This window comes from Aotus nancymaae, unplaced genomic scaffold (genome assembly GCF_030222135.1).
Source record: "Aotus nancymaae isolate 86718 unplaced genomic scaffold, 86718_ANA_hifiasm-v0.15.2.pri h1tg000030l, whole genome shotgun sequence".
Lineage (NCBI taxonomy): Eukaryota > Metazoa > Chordata > Mammalia > Primates > Aotidae > Aotus > Aotus nancymaae.
Genome location: NW_026988443.1, coordinates 29,987,420 through 30,013,026, shown reverse-complemented (window position 1 = coordinate 30,013,026; position 25,607 = coordinate 29,987,420). Strand labels below are relative to the sequence as shown.

At 44.9% G+C, this 25,607-nt stretch overlaps 1 protein-coding gene across 2 annotated transcripts in view; it reads left to right on the top strand.

The window, feature by feature from the left end:
- TMEM231 (transmembrane protein 231) overlaps positions 1–25,607 on the top strand; it is an 81,412-nt gene that overhangs the window by 6,577 nt on the left and 49,228 nt on the right. Inside the window, exons 3-7 of one of the 2 annotated variants that reach the window (XM_064383324.1) lie at positions 14,913–15,041; positions 15,372–15,515; positions 17,948–18,029; positions 19,975–20,080; positions 21,557–25,198. In XM_064383324.1, coding sequence (XP_064239394.1) covers positions 14,913–15,041; positions 15,372–15,515; positions 17,948–18,029; positions 19,975–20,080; positions 21,557–21,737 — 642 coding nt within the window. In that variant the 3' untranslated portion in view covers positions 21,738–25,198. Of the gene's footprint in view, positions 1–14,912; positions 15,042–15,371; positions 15,516–17,947; positions 18,030–19,524; positions 19,946–19,974; positions 20,081–21,556; positions 25,199–25,607 lie in introns of those variants that run through there. The other variant, XM_064383325.1, reaches the window with a different exon arrangement.

The following is a 25,607-nucleotide window of genomic DNA, read 5'->3' as shown; positions in this document are numbered from 1 at the left end:
TTTTAAACAGAGTCTCACTCTGTTGCCCAGGCTGGAATGCAGTGGCACAATTTCAGTTCACTGCAACCTCTGCCTCCCCAGTTCAACCGAGCCTCCCGCCTCAGCCTCCCAAGTAGCTGAGACTACAGGCATGCACTACCACTCCTGGCTAATTTTTTTGTGTTTTTAGTAGAAACAGGATTTCACCCTGTTGGCCAGGCTGGTCTAGAATTCCTGACCTCTGGTAATACACTCGCCTCAGCCTCCCAAACAGCTACGATTACAGGTGTGAGCCACTGCTCCCGGCCTGCCCTAGCTTTGAAGTGAACACGGGCTGGACTGGAACTCAGTATTTCTTATGCTGTGTCTTAAAATCTTAGCCCTTATTGCAACAAACTACTTTTATTTTCTAACTTTGAACATAGAGCCAGACTGGTGTCAGCCTATCCAGGAAACTGTCCAGGAAGCAAAGGAAGCAGTGGTTGTTGATTAAGGTTGGACCTAGTGCTGGGAGGTGGCTTTGCAATGGCTAATGGGGGAAATGCTGAAGTCACAAACAGCCTTGCTTCTGCTTTGGTCAGCTCATCTTGGACAGTGTCTCTAAGCTCCCTACATTATTAATGGTTCAGAAGTCTAGTTTATGTTGTTTTTAACGAGAGAAGAAAAAAGCAGAGTGACTTTTTCCCCTCAAGGAACCTGACATGGCTCTTGAGGGCTTGTGTGGATCCACAGAATATAGGGGCTGAAGGTTTTAGAAGGGTTCCGGAGGAGGAATGGAGAGTACCATGTTTCTGACACCTGTTTTTTCTTATCTCTGAAATCAGTGTCTTCCTCTATGTGATTATCAGCTGTTGGCAAGGAGGTAGGTGTGGCATAGTTCTCACTGCTTACATCTGTGCCTGCATCAAAAGTGCCAGCATCAAAACATGCAGAGGGGGCATTATTTCTATGTAAGCGGTAGGTGTTAGAAAAATTAAAATGGCTGGGCATGGTGGCTCACACCTGTAATACCAGCACTTTGGGAGGCTGAGGCAGGCGGATCATGAGGTCAAGAGATCAAAACAATCCTGGCCAACATGGTGAAACCGCGTCTCTACTAAAAATACAAAAATTAGCTGGGCATGGTGGCACATGCCTGTAGTCCTAACTACTTGGGAGGCTGAGGCAGGAGAATTGCTTGAACCCGGGAGGCAGAGGTTGCAGTGAGCCGAGATCGCGCCATTGCACTCCAGCCTGGGTAACAAGAGCGAAACTCCATCTCAAAAAAAAAAAATAATAAATAAAATAAAATAAAATAAAAAGAAGAGGCGTCAGCAACCTCAGAGAAAACCCCTTTTTTTCTGAGATGGAGTCTCGATCTGTCACCAGGCTGGAGTGCAGTGGCGTGATCTCGGCTCCCTGCAACCTCTGCCTCCTGGTTCAAGCTGTTTTCCTGCCTCAGCCTCCTGAGTAGCTGGAACTACAGGCACATGCCACCATGCCCAACTGATTTTTGTATTTTTAGTGGAGACAGGGTTTAACCATGTTGGCCAGGATGGCCTCCATCTCTTGACCTCGTGATCTGCCCGCCTTGGCCTCCCAAAGTACTGGGATTACAGGCATGAGCCACCACGCCCGGCTGAATTGGTTTATTTGTTGTGTTTTTTGTTTTTGTTTTTTTGAGATGGAGTCTCGCTCTGTCTCCAGGCTGGAGTGCAGTGGCACAATCTCGGCTCACTGCAACCTCCTTCGCCTCCTGGGTTCAAGCAATTCTCCTGCCTCAGCCTCCTGAGTAGCTGGGGCTACAGGCACACGCCACCATGCCCAGCTAATTTTTGTATTTTTGGTAGAGATGAGGTTTCACCATGTTGGCCAGGATGGTCTTAATCTCTTGACCTCGTGATCTGCCCACCTCGGCCTCCCAAAGTGCTGGGATTACAGGCGTGAGCCACTGCGACCGGCCTTTTTGTTTGTTTTAAAGCTGTATCACCAACATGTTTGATGGCAAAAAGGACAGAGTTGCGTAGAAAAGTATGGATGTTGTTGACTGAGTTAGTGTTACTGAAAATTACGAGGGTATGAAGTTTTAGGAATCCTTGGATCAATTTATTTTGCTTATATTTTTCTAAGTAAATAAACATATGCTGTCTAAATATGTCTAAATCTAAAAGTTCTTTCAGTAACTTTTTAAAAAGTGAGTGATTAGAAAAGTATCATAGTTTGGCTGGGCGTGGTGGCTCATGTCTGTAATCCCAGCACTTTGGGAGGCCGAGGCGGGTGGATCACCTGAGGTCAGGAGTTTGAGACCAGCCTGGCCAACATGGTGAAACCCCGTCTCTACTAAAAATACAAAAAAATTAGCTGGGCACGGTGGTGCATGCCTGTAATCCCAGCTACTCAGGAGGCTGAGGCAGGAGAATTGCCTGAACCCAGGAGGCGGAGGTTGCGGTGAGCCGAGATCGCGCCATTGCACTCCAGCCTGGGTAACAAGAGCGAAACTCCGTCTCAAAAAAAAAAAAAAAAGAAAAAGAAAAGTATCATAGTTTAATTGGAAATACTTTCCTTTTCTCAGTGGTATGTAAAAGAATGGTTCATTTTATAATTAATGGTATCTTAGATTGATTGAAATACAAGGCTGAGCACAGTGATTCATGCCTATAATCTCAGCACTTTGGGAGACTAGCTACTTGAGCTCTGTAGTTCGAGACCACCTAGGCAACATAGTGAGGCGGCCTGTCTCTCTACAAAAAATTTAAAAATTAACCAGGCATGGTGGTGCGTGCCTGTAGTCCCAGCACCTCAGGAGGCTCAGGTGGGGGGATCACTTGAGCCGAAGAGGTCAAGGCTGCAATGAGCTGTGATCATGACACTCAAAAAAAAGGAAAAAAAATGACTTGAATGAATGAAACGTATGCAAACAAAACATAAACCAAACAAAATTCCAACAAACCATCAGATGCTGTAGAATTCCTGACAGGAAAAAAGGTCACACATAGGATACTCTGGCACTTAAATTTCTGGCAATTCCTGCAGTCAGATGGTGTGCTGATATGAGATACTGATCAGCTCCAAACCCACCCTCAGCTTCCAGGTTCATGCTGAGATTCTGCAAACCACCTTCTTCTCCTGCAGCTCCCTGTTGGGTTCTGCCAGTAGGAGGCATGATGAGCCTTGTTCTGGGAGTGCAAAAAAAGGAAACCAGTTGCCATGCCAGGGTGAAGAACCACTGCTGGGATGACACAAACAGGGACAACCTGCAAACCGGAAGGAGCAAGAAGCCTCCCCAGCTTCCAGCTTCCCTTTAGCATCCTTCCTTCACGCTCAGAGGTCCTGACTCTTATCTGGGCAGCACTCCCTTCTCGAGATCTGAGGCTCAGCTCTTTGAGGCCTCTTCCCTAAATCTCTAAGTTCTAGCAATCCTACCTACTTCCCCTACTCTAGTCCTAGGCGTGGGAACCGTTCCTTGTAGCTAGTATCTCTGTGTTCCCAGGATATACCCTTTTTACATCTTCAGTCCCCTAATACCTGGGGAACTAGTTACTCCCTATGTTGAATTCCCTCTGGCCAGGCGCAGTGGCTCACGCCTGTAATCCCAGCACTTTGGGAGGCCAAGGCAAGCAGATCACTTGAGGTCCAGAGTTCGAGAGCAGCCTGGCCAACATGATGAAACCCCATCTGTACTAAAACAAAAATTAGCCTGGCATAGTGATGTACACCTGTAATCCCAGCTACTCAGGAAGCAGAGGCAGAAGAATCACTTGAACTGGGGTGGCAGAGGTTGCAGTGAGCCGAGATTGTGCCACTGCACTCCAGCCTAGGCGACAGAGCAAGACTTCGTCTCAAAAATAAAAAAAATTCCCTCTGACTCTGCTTATTACATGAATATGGATTTCATGTATATCTCTAAAGGGTTATCCTCCTTTAGCCACAAGAAATCTTTGAAATTAGAGTTCTTATGAGCTATTATAGAAGAGCCCTGAATCAGGAGTCAGCAAACCAAGGTCCTAGTCCCAGTTCTGTCACTGGGTTTCATAACCTCAGCCTCGATTTATTTATCCATATGCAGGGCATAAGAGCACCCACCTCTCTCCTGGGATATGCAGAGGGATCACATGGGACAATCAATGGTTATAAAAATAGTTCCAAAGCCTGCATATACCTCATAGACATAAGGCGGTAGTATGACTTGTGAATTCTCTTTGCTAAACACCAGTTGGAGGTTAGATAGTGACCTAGAATTTGTATTAAAAGAAGTAGTAGCCTTTGAATCCCTGCCTTTGTTAGCTGTTGCACATATGTTAAGCTTACTTTCAACTAAATGGAATTAAATAATTAATTTCTTCAGTGGTCCAAGCAATAACAAAGAAGCATAGCCAGACTTTGCCAGCCCCAGGAGGGTGAGAGTCTAGGGTGACAGGTCATTTGAGGGAGACATCCTTTCCATCGTCACTTCTCTTCCCCCTCTCTCCACTCTGCTCTCCTTTTCACCCACTCTGCCAGATGCACTGGCCCCACGGGCATCCAGAGCACATGCACCTGGTTACCCAGGATCTCTCTTCCCTGAGGTGTTCCTGCACCCCATCACCTCACTTCCTTCAGGACTCCAACAAGTCAGGTAATCCTGGATATTTAAAAATTTATGTTAAATTCTTTTTGGGCCGAGCGTAGTGGCTCATGCCTTTAATCTCAACACTTTGGGAGGCCGAGGCAGGTGGATCACCTGAGGTTGGGAGTTCGAGACCATCCTGACCAACATGGAGAAACCCTGTCTCTACTAAAAACACACAATTAGCCGGGCGTGGTGGCACAGGCCTGTAATCAGAAAGCTGAGGCGGGAGAATCACTTCAACCCAGGAGGCAGAGGTTGCAGTGAGCTAAAATTGCGCCATTGCACTCCAGACTGGGCAACAAGAGTGAAACTCCATCTCAAAAAAAAAAAAATTCTTTTTGGGTTTTTTGTTGTTTGTTTGTTTGAGATGGAGTCTTGCTCTGTCACCCAAGCTGGAGTGCAGTGGTATGATCTCAGCTCACTGCAGCCTCCACCTCTAGGGTTCAAGCGATTCTGCCTCAGCCTCCCAAGTAGCTGGGATTACAGGTGCATGGTCACCATGCCCGACTAACTTTTGTATTTTTAGTAGAGATGGGGTTTCACCATGATGCCCAGGCTGGTCTCCGACTCCTGAGCCCAAGTGATCCGCTAGCCTGGGTCTCCCAAAGCGCTGGAATTACAGGCATGAGCCACCACGCCTGGCCAATTTCTGTTAAATTTTACCCTCATTACTCTCTAATTTTAGCCTGCCTCGTTTTCGTCAGTAGCACTTGTCACTATATGCTATTGTTGCATATTTATTTATTTACTTATCTTCTATATTCTCCATTGGGAATGTATGCCCTATTAGGATGGGGACTTTGTCTATTTTGTTTGCCATTATATTCTCATTATCTGAAATAGTGCCTGGCATGTAGTAGGTGCCCAAAAAGTACATAACGGATCAATGAGTGAATTTAACAAGTAGACACTATTGATGGTGCTGTGCCAAATCTGTCCTCCCTGAACTTGTGGTCGAAGGACGTGCACAGGCAGGTATACAGACGTAGATGCCTGCTGCTGCCGTTTTGCAAAAAGATTTGTCCAACCTACCTTCTTCATTTTGAATTTTTTAATAATTCTGGACATTTTGGTCCTAAAAAGAGGACCAGATTCGAAGTCACCTGATCTCAAATTCTGTCTTCACCATTACTTGCTGTACTTCTGGTAAATGCCCTAACTTTCCTCACCCTTTATTTCTCATCTGTGTAATGGGGAAAATACTTGTTCTTCCTGCCTGGGGCTTTACATTTATTGTAAAGATCAAAGGAAGTGAGCTTCTCCCCTCCCACAGTGGGTTGTAGTCTGGATTCTTCTGGCAGTTGTCTCCCAGCCACTATCCTCTGTTGCAAGTTAAGAAATGTGATCTTTGCTTCATGTTCAACCCTAAAGATCTGAAAGGCGTGCATCCATCACAGAGAGTTGCACAACATTGTCTACCCAGATCCCAGTTGAAGAAAATCCACAGGAAGACAAGACAGGCTCTTTTCTTTTCTTTTTTCTTTGAGTCTCACTCTGTCACGAGGCTGGAGGAGTGCAATGGCACGATCTTGGCTTACCACAACCTCCACCTCCCGGTTCAAGTGATTCTCCTGCCTCAGCCTCCCAAGTAGCTGGGATAACAGGCATGTGCCACTATACCCAGCTAATTTTTGTATTTTTAGTAGAGACGAAGTTTCACCACATTGGCCAGGATAGTCTCAATCTCCTGACTTCGTGATCTGCAAGGTAGGCTATTTTCTTTTTTCTTTTTCTTTTTCTTTTTTTTTTTTTTGAGACGGAGTTTTGCTCTTGTTACCCAGGCTGGAGTGCAATGGCTCGATCTTGGCTCACCGCAACCTCCGCCTCCTGGGTTCAGGCAATTCTCCTGCCTCAGCCTCCTGTGTAGCTGGGATTACAGGCATGCACCACCATGCCCAGCTAATTTTTTGTGTTTTTAGTAGAGACGGGCTTTCACCATGTTGACCAGGATGGTCTCGATCTCTTGACCTCGTGATCCACCCGCCTCGGCCTCCCAAAGTGCTGGTATTACAGGCGTGAGCCACCATGCTCGGCCTTTTCTTTTTTTTTTAAGACGGGGTTTCACCTTGTTGGTCAGGCTGGTCTTGAACTCCCGACCTCGGGTGATCCACCTGCCTTGGCCTCCAAAGTGCTTGGATTACAGGTGTGAGCCACCACACCTGGCCAACAGGCTATTTTCATTCGACTAGTCCATCACTGCCTCGGTAACTTGATCATCAGCCCTGGTAGCAGATATCCCCAAAGCTGATGAAACAGAGCAGACAAGAAGTATCCAAGAGAAAATGGAAGGAGGTTTCTCTAAAAACAAGACCTAAGAGAAGGACATTATTGTCTAGAAGGAAAGAAATAATTGAAAGTTTCTGAAAATTGAGATTTCTTCATCTCAAATGACCTTATTAGCCTGAAAAAGCACGCACAAAAAAAAATCTCTCCCTTACATCATAATAATGGTGGGAATCAAAATGAATCAGTAGATGGGGGATCCAGATGGGAATGCTACTACACCGCAGTAGAATCCTTCTGGGAACAACCTACAGTGGGAAAGGAACAGTTGTAGCAGATGCAGAGGGATCGTGTCAGCACTGATCACTTTTCAGTAACCATGCTTTCCTGATGATCATTTTAGCATCACTCTTTGGCAAGACTGTGGATGGTAGGAGTGGATATCAATTGTTTTTCACTGTCTACATATGCTTCATAAACTGTAGTTCTTTTCCCTCCACAGATCTCTGTCTCTTTTCCTTACTTTCACATCCATAATTTATCAAATAGATAGATTTTAATGCTTTGCTGATTGAACATAGCTTCCTTTTTCATTTCATTGATTGCTACTAAAAGATGCACAAGGCTTTTAAGTCCTGACATGAATGATGAGATGAGATCCAACATGAAGAATCTGAAGCAAACACACTTGTGGTTTAAGAATGTATAAATAGAGCTTGGTAAGGCCACACGTGGTGGCTCAACACCTGTAATCCTAGCACTTTGGGAGGATGAGGTGGGCGGATCACCTAAGGTCAGGAGTTTGAGACCAGCCTGACCAACATGGTGAAACCCCGTCTCTACTAAAAATACAAAAATTAGCTGGCCGTGGTGGTGGGCACCTGTAATCCCAGCTACTCGGGAGGCTGAGGCAGGAGAATTGCTTGACCCCAGGAGGTGGAGGTTGCAATGAGCCGAGATCATACCACTGCTCTCCAGCCTGGGCAATAGAGCAAGACTCTGGCTCAAAAAAAAAATAAAATAAAATAAACCTTAGTGATTTTCTGTTGAGTTTGTTGGGGAAATGCATAATGATTAGGATTAGGTGGGTTTTTTTTTTAATTAATGAACCAATATTTACACAGTATTTTTTTTTAATAGGAGAAAAGGTCATACACATTTATTTTAACATGCATGGGGGAAAATCACAGAAGAGTGATGGCCCAATAACCCAATGGGGTACAGCTGCTTATATACTATACTTCATAGGGGAAGAGGAGATGGGGAATGTAGACAATTTTTTTTTTAACTTTGGCTCTGGGGTACTTGTGCACATCCTGCATCCTGCAGGATTGTTGCATAGGTACATACATGCCATGGTGGTTTGTGTCTCCATCCTCCCCCCAGCCCCCGTTGCCTACATCAGACATTTTTCCCAGTGTTATCCCTCCCCAACCTCCCCGCCCCTCCCCCCCCGCTGTCCCTCACCTCCCCTCCCTTCTACCCTACCACCTACCCCAGTGAGTGTTCTTCCCTTCCCTGTGCCCAAGTGCATCGATTGTCATCCGCCTATGAGTGAAAACATGTGGTATTTGGTTTTCTGTTCTTATGTCAGTTTGCTGAGAATGATGGTTTCTAGGTTCATCCATGTCTCTACAAAGGACATGAACTCATCATTTTTTATGGCTGCATAGTATTCTATGGTGTATATGTGCCACATTTTCTTTGTCCAGTCTGTCATTGATGGGCATTTGGGTTGGTTCCAGGTCTTTGCTATTGTAAACAGCGCCACAGTGAACATACGTGTGCATGTGTCTTTATAACAGAACAATTTATAATCCTTTGGGTATATACCCAGTAATGGAATTGCTGGGTCAAATGGAATTTCTATTTCTAGATCCTTGAGGAATTGCCACACTGTCTTCCATAATGGTTGAACTAATTTACACTCCCACCAACAGTGAAAACGTGTTCTTTTTCTCCAAACCTCTCCAGCATCTGCTGTCTCCAGATTTTTTGATGATCGCCATTCTAACTGGTATGAGATGGTATCTCAATGTGATTTTGATTTGCATTTCTCTTTTTTTTCATTTTTTTTTTAATTTGCATTTCTCTAATGACCAATGATGATGAGCATTTTTTCATATGTTTGTTGGCCACAAAAAGGCCTTCTTTTGAAAAGTGTTCATCTCCTAAACACACTTTTGAATGGGTTTGTTTTTTTCTTATAAATCTGCTTTAGTTCTTTGTAGATTCTGGATATTAGCCCATTGTCAGATGGGTAGATTGCAAAAATTTTTTCCCATTCTGTTGGTTGCCAGTTCACTCTAATGACTGTTTCTTTTGCTTTGCAGAGGCTCTTTAGTTTAATTAGATCCCATTTGTCTATTTTGGCTTTTGTTGCCAATGCTTTTGGTGTTTTAGTCATGAAGTCCTTGCCTATGCCTATGTCCTGAATGGTGTTGCCTAGGTTTTCTTCTAGGTTTTTTATAATATTAGTTCTTATGTTTTAATCTTTAATTCATCTGGAGTTAATTTGTGTATAGGGTGTAAGGAAGGGATTCAGTTTCAGCTTCCTGCATATGGCTAGGCGGTTTTTCCAACACCATTTATTAAACAGGGAATGCTTTCCCCATTGCTTATTTTTGTCAAAGATCAGATGGTTGTAGATGTGTGGCATTGCTTCTGAGCCCTCTGTTCTGTTCCATTGGTCTATATCTCTGTTTTGATACCAGTACCATGCTGTTTTGATTACTGTAGTCTTGTAGTATAGTATAAAGAAAGGTAGCATGATGCTTCCAGCTTTGTTCTTTTTGCTTAGGATTTTCTTGGCTATGCAGGCTCTCTTTTGGTTCCATATGAAGTTTAAAGTGGTTTTTTCCAGTTCTGTAAGGAAGGTTATTGGTAGCTTGATGGGGATAGCGTTGTATCTATAAAATACTTTGGGCAGTATGGCTATTTTCACAATATTGATTCTTCCTAACCATGAGCATGGAATGTTTTTCCATCTGTTTGTGTCCTCTCTTATTTCCTTGATAAGTGGTTTGTAGTTCTCCTTGAAGAGGTCTTTTACATCCTTTGTTAGTTGTATTCCTAGGTATTTTATTCTCTTTGTAGCATTTGTAAATGGGAGATCAATCATGATTTAGCTCTCTGTTTGTCTGTTATTGGTGTATAGGAATGCTTATGATTTCTGCACATTGATTTTGTATCCTGAGACTTTGCCAAAGTTGCTTATCAGCTTAAGGAGGTCTTGGGCTGAGACAGTGGGGTCTTCTAAATATACGATCATGTCATCTGCAAATAGGGACAGTTTGACTTCTTCTTTTCCTAATTGAATGTCCTTTATTTCTTTTTCTTGCCTACTTGCTCTGGCTAGGACTTCCAATACTATATTGAATAGGAGTGGTGAGAGAAGGCATCCTTGTCTAATGCCAGTTTTTAAAGAGAAAGCTTCTAGTTTTTGCCCATTCAGTATGATATTGGCAGTGGGTTTGTCATAAATAATTTTTATTATTTTGAGATACGTTCCATCAATACCTAGTTTATTGAGGGTTTTTAGCATAAAGTGCTGTTGAATTTTGTCAGAGGCCTTCTCTGCATCTATTGAGATAATCATGTGGTTTTTGTCTTTGGTTCTGTTTATGTGGTGGATTATGTTTATAGATTTGTGTATGTTGAACTAGCCTTGCATCCCTGGGATGAGGCCTACTTGATTATGGTGGATACACTTTTTGATGTGCTGTTGGATTCAGTTTGCCAGTATTTTATTGAAGATTTTTGTATCAATATTCATTATGTACATTGGCCTGTAGTTTTCTTTTTTAGTTGTGTCTCTGCCAGGTTTAGTATCAGGATGATATTGGTCTCATAGAAAGAGTTAGGGAGGATTCCCTCTTTTTGTATTGTTTGGAATAGTTTCAAGAGGAATGGTACCAGCTCCTCTTTGTATGTCTGGTAGATTTCGACTGTGAACCTGTTTGGACCTGGACGTTTTTTGGTTGGTAGGCTATTAATTGCTGCCTCAACTTCAGACCTTGTTATTGGTCTATTCAAGGTTTCAGTTTCTTCATGGCTTAGTCTTGGGAGTGTGCAAGTGTCAGGAATTTATCCATTTCTTCCAGATTTACTGGTTTATGTGCATAGAGTTGTTTGTAGTAATCTCTGATGGTGGTTTGTATTTCTGAGGAATCGGTGGTGATCTCCCCGTTATCGTTTTTTATTACATCTATTCGATTCTTCTCTCTTTTCTTTTTTATTAGTCTAACTAGCAGTCTATTTTGTTGATCTTTTCAAAAAAAAACAGCTCCTGGGTTTATTGATTTTTTTAAGGGTTTTTTGTGTCTCTGTCTCCTTCAGTTCTGCTCTGATCTTAGTTATTTCTTGTCTTCTGCTTGCTTTTCAGTTTTTTTTATCTTGCTCCTCTAGCTCTTTCAATGTTGACGATAGGGTGTCGATTTTAGATCTTGCCTTGTTTCTCATGTGGGCATTTATTGCTATAAATTTCCCTCTAGACACTGCTTTAAATGTGTCCCATGGGATCTGGTACATTGTGTCTTCGTTCTCATTGGTTTTGAAGAACATTTTTATTTTTGCCTTCATTTCATTGTATAACCATTCATCATTCAGGAGCAAGTTGTTCAGTTTCCATGTGATTGTGTGATTTTGAGTGCTTTTCTTAATCCTGAGTTCTAATTTGATTGCTCTGTGGTCTGAGAGACTATTCGTTATGATTTCCATTCTTTTGCATTTGCTGAGGAGTGATTTACATTTGCTGAGGAGTGACTGACCAATTATGTGGTCAATTTTAGAATAAGTGTGATGTGGTGCTGAGAAGAATGTGTATTCTGTGGATTTGGAGTGGAGTGTTAAATGTCTATTAGGTCTACTTGGTCCAAGTCTGCATTCAAGTCCTTGATATCCTTGTTGACTTTCTGTCTGTTGATCTGTCTAATATTGTCAGTGGAGTGTTAAAGTCTCCCACTATCATTGTGCAGGAGTCTAAGTCTCTTTGTAGGTCATTAAGAACTTGCTTTATGTATCTGGGTGCTCCTGCATCGGGTGCATATGTACTTAGGATAGTTAACTCTTTTTGTTGCATTGATCCTTTTACCATTATGTAATGCCCTTCTTTGTCTCTTCTGATCTTTGTTGGTTTAAAGCCTGTTTTATCAGAGAGTAGGATTGCTACCCCTGCTTTTTTTTTTTTTTTTTTTTTGGCTCTCCATTTGCTTGGTATATCTTCCATCCCTTCATTTTGAGTCTATGTGAGTTTTTGCACATGAGATAGGTCTCCTGAAAACATCACGCCGATGGGTCTTAACTTTTTATCCTGTTTGCCAGTCTGTGTCTTTTGATTAGGGCATTTAGGCCATTTACATTCAATGTTAATATTGTTATGTTTGAATTTGATCCTGCCATTTTTTTACTGGCTGGTTGTTTTGCCCGTTAGTTGACGCAGTTTCTTCACTGCATCGTTGGTCTTTACCATTTGGTAAGTTTTTGCAGTGGCTGGTACTGGTTGTTCCTTTCCATGTTTAGTGCTTACTTCAGGAGCTCTTATAAGGCAGGTCTGGTAGTGACGGAGTTTCTCAGTGATTGCTTGTCCATAAAGGATTTTATTTCTCCTTCACTTATGAAGCTTTGTTTGGCCGGATATGAAATTCTGGGATGAAAGTTCTTTTCTTTAAGGATGTTGAATATTGGCCCCCACTCCCTTCTAGCTTGTAGGGTTTTGCTAAGAGATCTGCTGTGAGTCTGATGGTCTTTCCTTTGTGGGTGACTCGATCTTTCTCTCTGGCTGCCCTTAGGACTTTTTTCTTCATTTTAACCCTGGTGAATCTGAAAATGATGTGCTTTGGGGTTGCTCTTCTTGAGGTGCATCATTGTGGTGTTGTCTGTATTTCCTGGATTTGAATGTTGGACTACCTTGATAGGTTGGGGAAGTTCTCCTGGATAATATCCTGAAGAATGTTTTCCAGTTTGGATTCATTCTCCCTGTCACATTCAGGTATGCTGATCAAGTGTAGATTAGGTCTTTTCACATAATCCCATAGTTCTTGGAGGATTTGTTCATTTTTTTCACTCTTTTTTCTCTAATCTTGCCTTCTCATTTTATTTCACTGATTTGATCTTCAATCTCTGATATCCTTTCTTCTGCTTGATCAGTTTGGCTGTTTAAACTTATGTTTGCCTTGTGAAGTTCTCATGCTGTGTTTTTCAGCTCCATCAAGTTCTTTATGTTCTTCTCTGAGCTGGTTATTCTAGTTCACATTTCGTCTAACCTTTTTTCAAGGTTCTTAGTTTCTTTGCATTGGGTTAGGACATGGTCTTTTAACTCAGAGAGGTTTGTTATTGCCCACCTTCTGAAGCCTGCTTCTGTCAGTTCGTCAAACTCATTCTCTATCTTGTTTTGTTCCCTTGGTGGTGAGGAGTTGTGGTCCCTAGGAGGAGAAGAGGTGTTCTGGTCTTTGATGTATTCATCCTTTTTGCACTGGTTTCTTCTTGTCTTTGTGGATTTATCTCCTTTTGATCTTTGAAGTTGGTGATTTCCGGAGGAATCTCTGAGTGGTCATCCTTTCTGTTGAGGTTGGAGCTGTATCTCCTATGTGACGGTTTTGTTTTGCTTTGTTTTTGTTTTTGTTTTGTTTTTGCCTGTAGAGGCGCTGCTGGGCTGCCTTGGATTCAGTCAGGCTGCTAGGAGTTCTTCCCCTGGAGTTTGTTTAAGCAGGTGAGATTTGCCCCGCCTTCCCAATAGGAGGGCATCTTTCCTTCCCTGTGCTCAGTCTTCCCTGTCAGAGTCAAACTGGTGTATTCGCTTGGAAACTCTCTAGCGCTCCAAGCTTCAGTTTGTTGGGTTTTGTGGGGATGGGACCTGCCAGACCTTATGTCCTGTTTCCCTGCTTTCAACTCTGCTTTTTTCGGTGGGATGGGTAGTTTGGTCCCCCTGGCATTAGTCCAAACTTAACCCCGTCCCTGCTGACAACTTGTGGCGCCAGGCAGGCCGCAGCCATCGCTCAGATTTGCATAGGAGGAAAACCTGCAGCTCCCCTCAGTCAGGCGGGGCTCTCGTGGACCGTGGGTTGCAGGAGGGATGAGGGTAATGCAGGATCCGAATTGGAGCGCAGAGAGGGTGAAGTCCCTGGCCCTCCAAGCCAGCTTCACTTTCTGGATGGGGACGCGTCCCGCCTTGTCTCAGTTCGCCCTCCCTGGGCTGCTCTTGCCTTGCTTTGGCTCGCCTTCCCTGGGCTATTTTCTCTTTCCTACCAGTCCCACTGAAACGAACCCGGAAGCTTGCTTAGAATCGTGGAGTCCTCTAGCCCCTCTGCGTCTCACTCGCTGGGAGCTGCACTCCGGAGTTGCCTCCTCTCGGCCATCTTGGCAGCTCCCCCATCACAATTAGGTGTTTTTCTATTTTAGCAAGTTGGCTTCTAGAGATGTAGAAAACGATTGTGACGTGCTACTTAAAATTTCCCTAGAAATCTAGGCATGTTTATAAAAAAGAAAAAGATACCAGTGGAGGCTGGACGCGGTGGCTCACGCTTGTAATTCCAGCAGTTTGAGAGGCCGAGGTGGGCGGATCACGAGGTCAAGAGGTCGAGACCACCCTGGGCAACACGGTGAAGCCTTGTCTCTACTAAAAATATAAAAATTCGCAGGACGTGGTGGGTGGCATCTGTAATCCCAGCTACTTGAGATGCTAAGGCAGAAGAGTCACTTGAGCCCAGGAGGCAGAGGTTGCACTGAGCCGAGATTGCACCCACTGCACTCCAAACTGGGCGACAAGAGTGATAGATACTCCATCTCACACACACACACAAAATACCAGTGTAAAACAAGATCAAATGATACAACCGAAACGCACAAATGCTCTCCAGATGTTTTTGTTATTGCCCATTTATTTTGGCCCGTGAACATTTGAGAGACTCACGTATGAAGTTCAGGGGCCATGCACTTTGTATCTCTTTCCCCAATATTAATGCACTTACCCCTGTCTATTTTTCTCTTTTTTTTTTTTTGGTGGGGAAGATAATGCCTGTTGTGTACAGCAGGACCGTGGGTCATCGTGTATGTGCAGAAGTGATGTGGATTCCTCCCAGACTCATTAGTGACCAGGGCTGCTGGCCCTGTTTGGGTTTCCTAGACTAGAGAAGAAGACAGGAACCAGGATGGGAAGATGGACATGTTACATTTTAAGCTGGAGCTTCCCCTGCAGTCCACGGAGCACGTTCTCGGTGTGCAGCTCATCCTGACTTTCTCCTATCAGTTACACGTGAGTCAGTCCTCTGGGAGGCCGTCCTCTCTCTTGTGTCTTTTTCATAGACCAGAGCCCTTCTTCTGATTTCTAGAAGACCCACACCGTAGCAGGCCCTCTTCCCCGTGTAGTTTGGGATAGCTTAGGTCAGTCGAATGTTTTTCACTGGAGTCATATTAATTAATATGGGCTATTAATAGTTCAGAAGGTTCTAGGCAGTGTTTCCTGCATGACTATGCTGGGTGTGTGAGGGCCCCTTAGGTTTCAGCCAAGACAGGTGACTGTTAGCACCCAGAGCCCTTCAGATCTGCCAGCGGTTGGTACTGTTCGTTTTTCTAATGATTTCAGAGGATGTCAACCTTCGTGATGCAGAGCATGGCATTTCTTCAGTCCTCCTTTGCTATCCCTGGATCCCAGTTATATGTGAATGGAGACCTGAGGCTGCAGCAGAAACAGCCGCTGAGCTATAGCGGCCTAGATGCCCGATACAATGTAAGGGTGCTTCTCATTGTCCAGCTCCTTTGTTTCTGTGTGTTACTGTCCATCGAGTTCTTTGAAGAGGGAAATGAAAAGTAGAAATATCAGGCCAGGTGTCATGGCTCATGCCTGTAATCCTAGCACTTTGGGAGGCCAAGATGGGCGGATCACTTGAGGCCAGGAGTTTGAGAACTGCCTGGACAACATGGTAAAACCCTGTCTCTACTAAAAGTACAAAAAAAATAGCTGGGTGTGTGGCACACACCTGAAATTCCTAGCTACTCAGGAGGCTGAGGCAGGAGAATTGCTTGAACACGGGAGGTGGAGGTTACAGTGAGCCAAGATCATTCCAGTGTACTCCAGCCTGGGCCACAGAGTGAGACTCTGTCTCAAAAAAAAAAAAAAAAAACAGAAAAGAACCTAAGGGATACTGTAAAATGTTCACGTAAAGTATTTCAGAAATATTACTAGCCATAGTCTACTGAACCCATAACATAGGCCAGCCCTGAGTGCAGGGGTTTACCTGTATCATCTCCTTTAATTATCACAGCAACCTCTGAGCCGCCCGCACTGTACTTTTCCAGCTCTCCAGCCACTTGTCCCATCGCTGTCCCCCTTGTTCCCTTCCACCCACCCTGGCTTTTTTGCTGTTCCTCAAACCCAGGAAGCAGCTGCCACCTCAGGGCTTTTGCTCTTGCCGTCCCTCTGCCAGGCATCCGTGTGACTTAGTGGACCACGCCGTTCAGGTCCCTGTTCAGATATCCCTGAGCACAGTCCTTCCCCGAGCTGCCTCTGCAGTAGCAGCCCCTCCCTCCATCATCCCTCAGCCAGACTTTCCCTCCTGCCACCTGGCCTACTCAGGACACGTGTTTGTGTGTTAATTTGTTGTCTCCCTCAGCGTTGACAGTAGTGGCATCTCATGTACTGTCACGTCAGTGCCTAGCACACTGCCTGGCACATGGGAAGCTCGCAGAGATGCTTGTTTAAAGAATGAACTCATTTTGCGGAAGACGAAACTGGGGCTTACAGTGATTACTTTTCCCAAAGGCTCAAAGCTTGAAAGTATATCAGAACCAAGAACTTTCTGGCTGTGTCCAGAAATCATGCATCAAATTACTCATTCCTCAACTTTCTTTTATCACAACAGGGACCATAAAAGTTGGGCTGAGGTAAGTTAGAAAGTGAAAAAGGGACATTATCAGTTATTACAGTCATAAACCAGTCCTCGTAGATAAATAGTGGGTTTTACTGTTGCTCTGTCTATAATCAATGTAAGTTATAAGGAAGAGGAAGCAATATATGAAATAATGAATGTGGCAATTTTTGTTTGAATGTCTATATATCAGATTACTTTAACAGCAAGCAATTATTTTCTCCTTTAAGGTATTATACACTTACAGTTTTCATTTTATCTATTTCTATCTCTATATTTAAAAGTGAGAAAGAACTTAGCACCCAGAGAAGACCAAGAAAATGACAAAGCAGTTGGAAGTATGGTTTCTTGTTTTTGTTTTTGTTTTTTATTTTAATTTTTGAGACAGAGTCTTGTTTGTCACCCAGGCTAGAGTGCAGTGGCATGATCTCAGGTCACTGCAACCTCCGCCTCCCTGGCTTAAGAGATCCTCTGGCTTTAGCCTCCTGAGTAGTGAGTAGCTGGGATTACAGGCATGTGCCACCATGCCAGGCTAATTTTTTTTTTTTCTTTTAGTAGATGTGGGGTTTTGCTATGTTGGCCAGGCTGGTCTCAAGTGATCTATCTGCCTTGACTTCCCAAATAGTTGGGATTAGAGACATGAGCCACAATGCCCGGCTTTTTTTTTTTTTTTTTTAAAAAGAGAGAGAGAGATGAGGTCTTGCTCTGTTTCCTAAGCTGGAGTGCAGTGCCATGATCATCATTGACTGCAGCCTTGAACTCATGGCCTCAAGTGGTCCTCCTGCCTCAGTCTTCCAAGTCAGTGGGATTGCAGGCATGAGTCACCACACCTGGTGAAAATATGATCTGTTAAAATAATGGAAGAAATGCTTTCTCCTACTGAAATAGAGGGGGTACTTTTTTTTTTTTTTAAGATGGGGTTTCATCTTGTTGGTCAGGCTGGTCTTGAACTCCCAACCTCAGGTGATCCGCCTGCCTTGGCCTCCAAAGTGCTTGGATTACAGGCGTGAACCACCACGCCCGGCCGATAGAGGGAGTACTTTAACAATAGCTTTAAAACCTATGAAACATGGGCACTGACCCCTTATTTCTATCTGCAGAAAGACTGAGAGTAAATGGGCTTAAACTGTTGCAAGAGAGTTTATTCATCTTTGAAGAGAAGATTATGGACACGGGAATAGGCCACCAAGAGCACGAGGGTGGTCTGTGGGACCAGCCTGGGTGTCAGGAGGGTAGAAGGAAGAGAGGAGGAGCCTCCCAGGCGCTCACGCCACATCCTCCTCCCATGTCCCAGGTATCCGTGATCAACGGGACCAGCCCCTTTGCCTGTGATTATGACCTGACGCGTATTGTTGCTGCCTACCAGGAAAGGAACGGTGAGTCACAGGTAGAGCTCATTCAGCTGCTGCTCAGGACTTTCAAGGTTACTGGGGGCAACAGAGACAAGCAGAATTGGAGCCCTTGTGATGAAAATGTCAAAACTCATGAATGCCTATGATGGGAGCAAGTGTGCTGTCCAGAATTTGTCCTTTTCGTCCTGATCTTCAGACCTGGGACTGCCCCCACCCCTCCAGCATCCCGTGGTCCATATCTCACTGGTTTGATGGGTTTCCTTTTTTTTTTTTGAGACAGAGTCTTGCTCTGTTGCCCAGCCTGGAGTGCAGTGGTGCAATCTTGGCTCACTGCAACCTCCGCCTCCCGGGTTCAAGCGATTCTCCTGCCTCAGCCTCTTGGGTAGCTGGGAATTTAGGCATGCCCCACCACGTCCGGCTAATTTTTGTATTTTTAGTAGAGACGAGGTTTTACCATCTTGGCCAGGCTGTTCTCAAATTCCTGACCTCGTGATCCACCCACCCTGGCCTCCCAAAGTGGTGGGATTACAGGCGTGAGCTACCTTTTTTGAAAAATATAAGCCTAATTGAGTTCTTCCCCATACCACACCTATAACAGATGCCAAAGACAAATTGCTGTTCACACTTTTCAGAGAGAAAACGAGAACATGGGTGACTCTCTCCACGTTAGCAGTCCAGCAGGAGAACAGGAGTGCCCATGCTTCCTACCGGAAGGCACAGTGTCCTCATTCCTTACAGAGCTCTAGGCCGTGGCATGTGTTGACTCAGCACATTTGGCTGGCCGGTGGCTGAGGTTTTCTCTAAAGGCATCTACAGTATTACTTGGCAACCAGATATCATGGAGACTACACACAGACACTTCACAAAGGGGACAACTGCAAATCCACCATTGCTTTCTGATTTTATGTCACATACTAGCGGCATTATTTTAAAACAAATTCCCTCTGGGCACGGTGGCTCACGCCTGTAATCCCAGCACTTTGGGAGGCTGAGGTGGGTGGATCGCCAACGTGGTGAAACCCCATCTCTACTAAAAATGCAGAAATTAGTATGGCATGGGCATGGTGACAGGCATCTGTAATCCCAGCTACTTGGGAGGCTGAGGTAGGAGAATTGCTTGAACCTGGGAGGCAGAGGTTGCAGTGAGCCGAGATCATGCCATTGCACTCTAGCCTGGGCGACAGCGAGATTGTCTCAAAAACAAAAAACAAAAAACTAGAAGACATCGCCTTACAAATCAACTGTTTTTTCCCTCCTTTCATTCTTTACCCTTCTACGGATCTTTTTATACTCCCATTGTAGTGTAGAAACACATTGGAATCCAAGTTATTTTTATTTATTTAAGCTTGGAATATAAATACTTCCCCACACAGCTACAAAGCTATGATATTACTTTTAGTGGCAGTATAGTATTCCTTCAGTTAACCATTCAGCACTTGTAGAATGTGCTGTTTTTTTGACTATCATTTTAACAATATTTTTTGACTATTATTTTAACAAATAATGTGTGATTGGCCAGGTACGGTGGCTCACTCCTGTAATTCCAGCACTTTGGGAGGCCAAGGTGGGCGGATCATGAGATCAGGAGATCGAGACCATCCTGGCCAACGTGGTGAAACCCCATCTCTACTAAAATACAAAAAATTAGCTGGGCATGGTGGCATGCACCAATAGTCCCAGCTACTCTGGAGGCTGAAGCAGGGGATCACTTGAACCCAGGAGGTGGAGATTGCAGTGAGCTGAGATCACGCCATCGCGCTCCAGCCTGGCAACAGAGGGAGACTCCATCTCAAAAAATAAAATGAAACAAAAATAAATAATGTGTGATCAAATTTGCACATGCAATTTCTCTTTCCTTCTAAATGATGTTTTTCAGTTCTGAAGCACAGGATAATCAGATAATCTTTATAGCCCTCAATTGCCAGGGTCAAAAGGCCGTCTTGGTTAATGGTTAATGATTGCATTGCAGTTACCACCATCCTGAGTGATCCCAATCCCATCTGGCTGGTGGGCAGGGCCGCAGATGCTCCATTTGTGATTAATACTGTCATCCGATACCCTGTGGAAGTCATTTCATATCCTTTCTGTTAAAGAGTCCATGGCAGGTCTGGGTGTGGTGGTCCCTGCCTATCATTTCAGCACTTTGGGAGACTGAGGTGGGAGGATTGCTTGAGCCCAGAAGTTTACAATCAGCCTAGGTAAAATAGCAAGACCCCGTCTCTACAAAAAAAAAAAAAAAAATTAGCCAGGCATAGTGGTGCACATGTGTAGTCCCAGCTACTTGGGATGCTGAGGCAGGATTGCTTGAGCCCAGGAGTTCAAGGTTGCAGTGAGCTATGATTGTGCCATTGTATTCCAGCCTCAGTGACAGAGAGACCCTGTCTCTTAAAACAAACAACAACAACAACAAACACAAATCAGTGGTAGCTTAGTTTTCAAAGAGGAATGATTCCTCAGTTGTCCCAAGTAGGAACAGATGTGGGAAGTTTTATCTTGGAAATCACTTCAGAGTTATAGCCTCATAGAATGTCTGTGTCTTGAAAGTTTAGGCTACATGATTCAAAAAATGACTATGTATGTCTGCTATTCATACAGGGAAAAATAATTCATTTCTTGGTCCTATTTCTTCCCGAGCAATTCTTCTAGATAAGAATCATCCATATTTATGTCTTAATAGTCATATATTATCGGCCGGGTGTGGTTGCTCATACCTGTAATCCCCACACTTTGGGAGGCTGAGGCAGGCAGATCACGAGGTCAGGCGATCTAGATCAGCCTGGCCAATATGGTGAAACCCTAAAAATACAAAAATTAGCCAGGCGTGGCAGTGCATGCCTATAATCCCAGCTACTCGAGAGGCTGAGGCAGAAGAATCGCTTGAACCTGGGAGGCAGAGGTTGCAGTGAGCCAAGATCGTGCCACTGCACTCCAGCCTGGGCAACAGAGTGAGACTCTGTCTCAAAAAAAAAATCATAGATTATCCCTTTTATGCTAAGGTTATGTGAAACATTCTTCCCAGTCCCTGTCTGACCTAAACTTTGGTTTAATTTTGACTTGTGCTAACTAATAGGAAATGAAACCAACACCAACAATGCAGAGAAGCAAACAAAAGAGAAGGCATTTTAACTGGGGTCTTAGGAATTACAATTCCAGAGACACAAATCTAGGAATCAGCTAATTTGTGTTCTATCCAGGCACAATTAGTCAGGGGCTTATAACACTATTGTAAGTTTACACAACTGGAAGATTTTAGCTGGCTAACAACTCAGGATGTCTCTAGTCCGTGATCAATCCAGTTTGGTTAGGAGGTTGTCTGATTAGGAGGTTGGTGATCAGGCTTAGTATATAAATAGTTCAAATCACATGTGGCAGGTTTTACTGTTTGGCCAAGTTCAGCAGGTCAGCTTCCATCCGGGCGTGTACGTGACAGAGGTCTGAGTCCTTATGCCATCCTGCCTCCTTTCTAGATCCCTCTGCCATGGCCAGTTCCATCTTGGATTTTCTCTTCATACTTAACACCATGTGGCCCTTCACTCCTTAACTGTCCGTACTTATCAGCCAGGATTCTGGGAGATGGTAAAGCTCGCCTGGGTGCAGTATGTCAGCATCCTGCTTATCTTCCTCTGGGTGTTTGAAAGAATCAAGATCTTCGTGTTTCAGAATCAGGTGGTGACCACCATCCCTGTGACAGCGACGCCCCGGGGAGAAGTGTGGAAGGAGCACTTATCCTAGGAAGGCCGTTTCTGAGGACTCAGCAGGACCGTGGCTGCCTCATTGTCATCTTCTGGGAACATCTTAGGATGTTTCTGAAAGAGCCCAGGGGACACATGCGGGCTTGTGTGCTTTTCCCCTCAGAGACAAAGAACAGTGCTTCCCTTTGCTCTATACAAGTTCTGTGCCTTCAGAGCTCCTGCAGCATCATCAGGGAGTAATTTGTGGAAAGGTCTGAGGGTTCCTGGAGGCTGTAATTAGCTTTTTGGGTTTTTCTTCTTTGCCTTAGCGTTGAATTTCAGGAGAAAATTGCAGTCAGTTCAGACATCTTGGAAAGAGTCCCATCTCTGGTCAAGCAGAGACTTTTCCTCTGTTGAGTGAGAAACACACTGTGCATTTCTTCCTCCTACTGTGAGCCACTCTTACTCTTTTCAGTGCTCTCTTGTGACAAACATGCCAATCACTAGCACTTTGCACCCCTGGGCCTCTCCATTTCCCATTCAGAGCTTTGATTTCCAGAGCTGAGGCCTTTCACTGGAGACCGAGAGGGTCAGGGCCCAAGGGCGAGGGCCGCCTTGGCACAGGCATGAGGGAGGGCCGCTGAAGGACACTCGGACCGTCCACCTGCCTCGGCCCGAAAGTCAGTCATCTGTCATCAGCTCAGTGGAGCAGCCCTGGATCCCTGCCCGACTGTGGCTGGCTCTTTGCCCTGTTTTGCCCTCTGTCTGCGCCCCTGGATGGCAGGCTGAAGTCAGAGGGGCTGTTCATTCCCAGCCCCCTCAGCAGCACTGGGGGAAGAAAGGATTGTCACAACAGGTTCTTTCTGGCCCTCACTCAACAGCCTGGGCACTTGGCCCTCCTCCTCCTTGACAGCCCTCCCCCTTCCTGCAAAGGACAGGGGTGACAAGAGTTGATGTTGGGATTGGCTCCCACTGCCTGACAACACAAGTTTATTTAGAAGGCTAGCGCGGACCGGGCGCAGTGGCTCACGCCTGTAATCCCAGCACTTTGGGAGGCCGAGGCAGGTGGATCACGAGGTCAAGAGATCGAGACCATCCTGGTCAACATGGTGAAACCCCGTCTCTACTAAAAATACAAAAAATTAGCTGGGCATGGTGGCGCGTGCCTGTAATCCCAGCTACTCAGGAGGCTGAGGCAGGAGAATTGCCTGAACCCAGGAGGTGGAGGTTGCGGTGAGCCGAGATCGCGCCATTGCACTCCAGACTGGGTAACGAGCGAAATTCCATCTCAAAAAAAAAAAAAAAAAAAAAGAAGGCTAACGGGAAGTCCAGCGGCTTGTGTTTCCCTTGACTAAGGAACGGGGTGCTCATTAGAGTCGGGTGGGCAGCTTTGGGAGGGACACAAGAAGCAGTGAGGGAGTAAGGAGGATGCTGGCCCGGGCAGGCCAGTCCAGCCTGGCCACTAGCAGAATGCCAAGCAGTCCAGCTGGATTACCCTCCTCATGGCTGAGCAAGTGTCTGCGGGAGCAGAGATGGCTGGAAGGGGCCTCTGCACACGGAAGACAGCTTGTTCAGCCCGTTCACCTCCTGAGGATGCAAGCAGTCTCCTCCAAGGTCAGACGGAGCTGCTTCCTGATCCCAAGCAGGTCATTGCCAGTGGAAGACATGGGCCCTGTGATTTATGCTTCATGCCCACAAACACACCTCTTAGTGTGTGCCTCTGTTTACCTTGGAGATCAGCTCTCATCTCCAACACTGTTTCCTTTAGGCTGACTAAAAACAGTTTTGGAAACAAAGCTATTTTGCAGTATACAAGCAGAGGAATTCCCTAACACTAACACTGTCCCCCTTGTCTTTTTTTGTTTTTTTTAATATTCAGGCTGTTTTATATGCCTATATTTTTTTCTTGAGATCTAAATGAAAAATAGTTTCTTGTTTAAATCCCCATAAGGTAATGAGATATAGAAAGATGGCAATATATGTATAAACTTTGGTTTGCATTTTATTAAATCATTCTCAGGAAGATCTTGTGTAAAGATCCCATGATGTTTTGTAATTTTCTAATTTAAATGTTTAAAATGAGGCCGAGCATGGTGGTTCATCCCTGTAATCTCAACACTTTGAGAGGCCAAGGCAGGAGGTTCACTTGAGGCCAGGTGTTTGAGGCTGCAATGAGCTATGATCACACCACTGCACTCCAGCCTGGGTGACAGAGTGAGACCCTGTCTCTAAAGAAAAAAAAAAATAGTCAAAATGGAAGATCACATGTACCTTTTTCCAGGGAAAGGGTTTGGAACGGGGAAGAATAGGGAGGACAGAGGTTGCGCTCACCTGTCTTCATTACTAATAAGCAGCAGTGCTTTACAAAGGCTCTGCCCAAAGACCTTGGAACTTGTGTTAACGTCTTTGGTGAAAGTTCCTTGGGTCTTCCCCAAGTAAGTGAGTTTTTAGTGGAATTCACATGCCATGTGAAAGCCACATGCTGGATAATTACAACTGCATCTGGTGAATATTAAATTATTTACAGATCAGATATTGATAGTTTCTGACTCTCAATCACAGCATAGCTGCAAGAAGTGAAAAGGCAAGAAATATACAGGATTTTATTAACTCAGCTCTGACCCATAGCTAAGTTAACGTTTGATATTACTGAATATTTGGAGGCAGAAAGACTCCTGATTTTGCAAAATGATTAGTATAGTTGCAGCTTAAGTCAGATGAGAACCCCCCCAATATCCCATCATGAAAGGCTAAAAAGTCATTCTTTCTTTACATGTTGCCCAGGCTTGAGTGCAATGGCGCCATCTCTGCTCATGGCAACCTCCGCCTCCAGAGTTCAAGCGATTCTCCTGACTCACCCTCCGGAGTAGCTAGGATTACAGTTGCCTGCCACCACGCCTGGCTAAGTTATGTATTTTTAGTAGTGATGGGGTTTCACTGTGTTGGCCAGGCTGGTCTTGGACTCCTGACCTCTAGTGATCCACCTGCCTCAGCCTCCTAAAGTGTTGGGTTCACAGCAGTTTGATCACAGAAGTTATTATGGTTGGCATTGTGGCACACATCTTTCTAATCTTTTTTGTTGGCATCTTTTTAGTATTATAAACAACACTTCTATAATCCTTGTGTAGAAATCCTTGTTGCTGGTTTATTTCCTTAAGATATATTCAAAAACTTACGACCATTGTTAAGGATCTTAATTCATTGCGAAACCACAGCCGGGAAAGACTGTGCAAATTTCTAGTCCCAGCAGCACAGACTTCTTGTTTCAGATACCGCCGTGGGTTACAGGACCTCCAAATGCTCTGTCCTTTTCAGTTGGCTGGGCTCTGCCCTGTTCTTTGTTTATTTGTTTTAGACATGGAGTCTCACTTTGTCACCCAGACTGGAGTACAATGGCCACATTTCACCACGCTGGCCAGGCTGGTCTTGAACCATCTCAAGTGATCCGCCAGCCTCACCTCCCAAAGTGCCAGGATTACAGTTGAGAGCCACCATGCTGTCCTGACCTGTTATTTGTAAAGGGTGAGTGAGGATCTTTTATTTCCTGAAACATATCCTGCTATGAAGCTGTGCCTTTGGGCAGAGGCTAGGGCAGGAAGGGCCCAGCTCCTAAGGCCACCTGGCCTCTCCACCCCTCCCAGATAGAGCACTACTGCACCGGGTCCCTGTGTCATCCAGGTGCCTGGGTCTTGGCTTAGTGCTAAGGCTGGGGCCTCGGGAAGGGTTTGGATTCTAAGTCATTTTGGGACAAGGATGCCTCTGAGAATAAGGAGGGCCAAGATTAAGATTCAACTTCCTTCACTAAGGCCTTTGTTCTTTTGTGGTTAGTTAGATGAGAGGTGACTCAGCCAGCGCCCTTTGACATCCTCGCCTCTCAGAGCCCCAGCCCACCTGGGCCCTCCTGCCCCGCCCTCGGCCAGCGCCCCTCCCC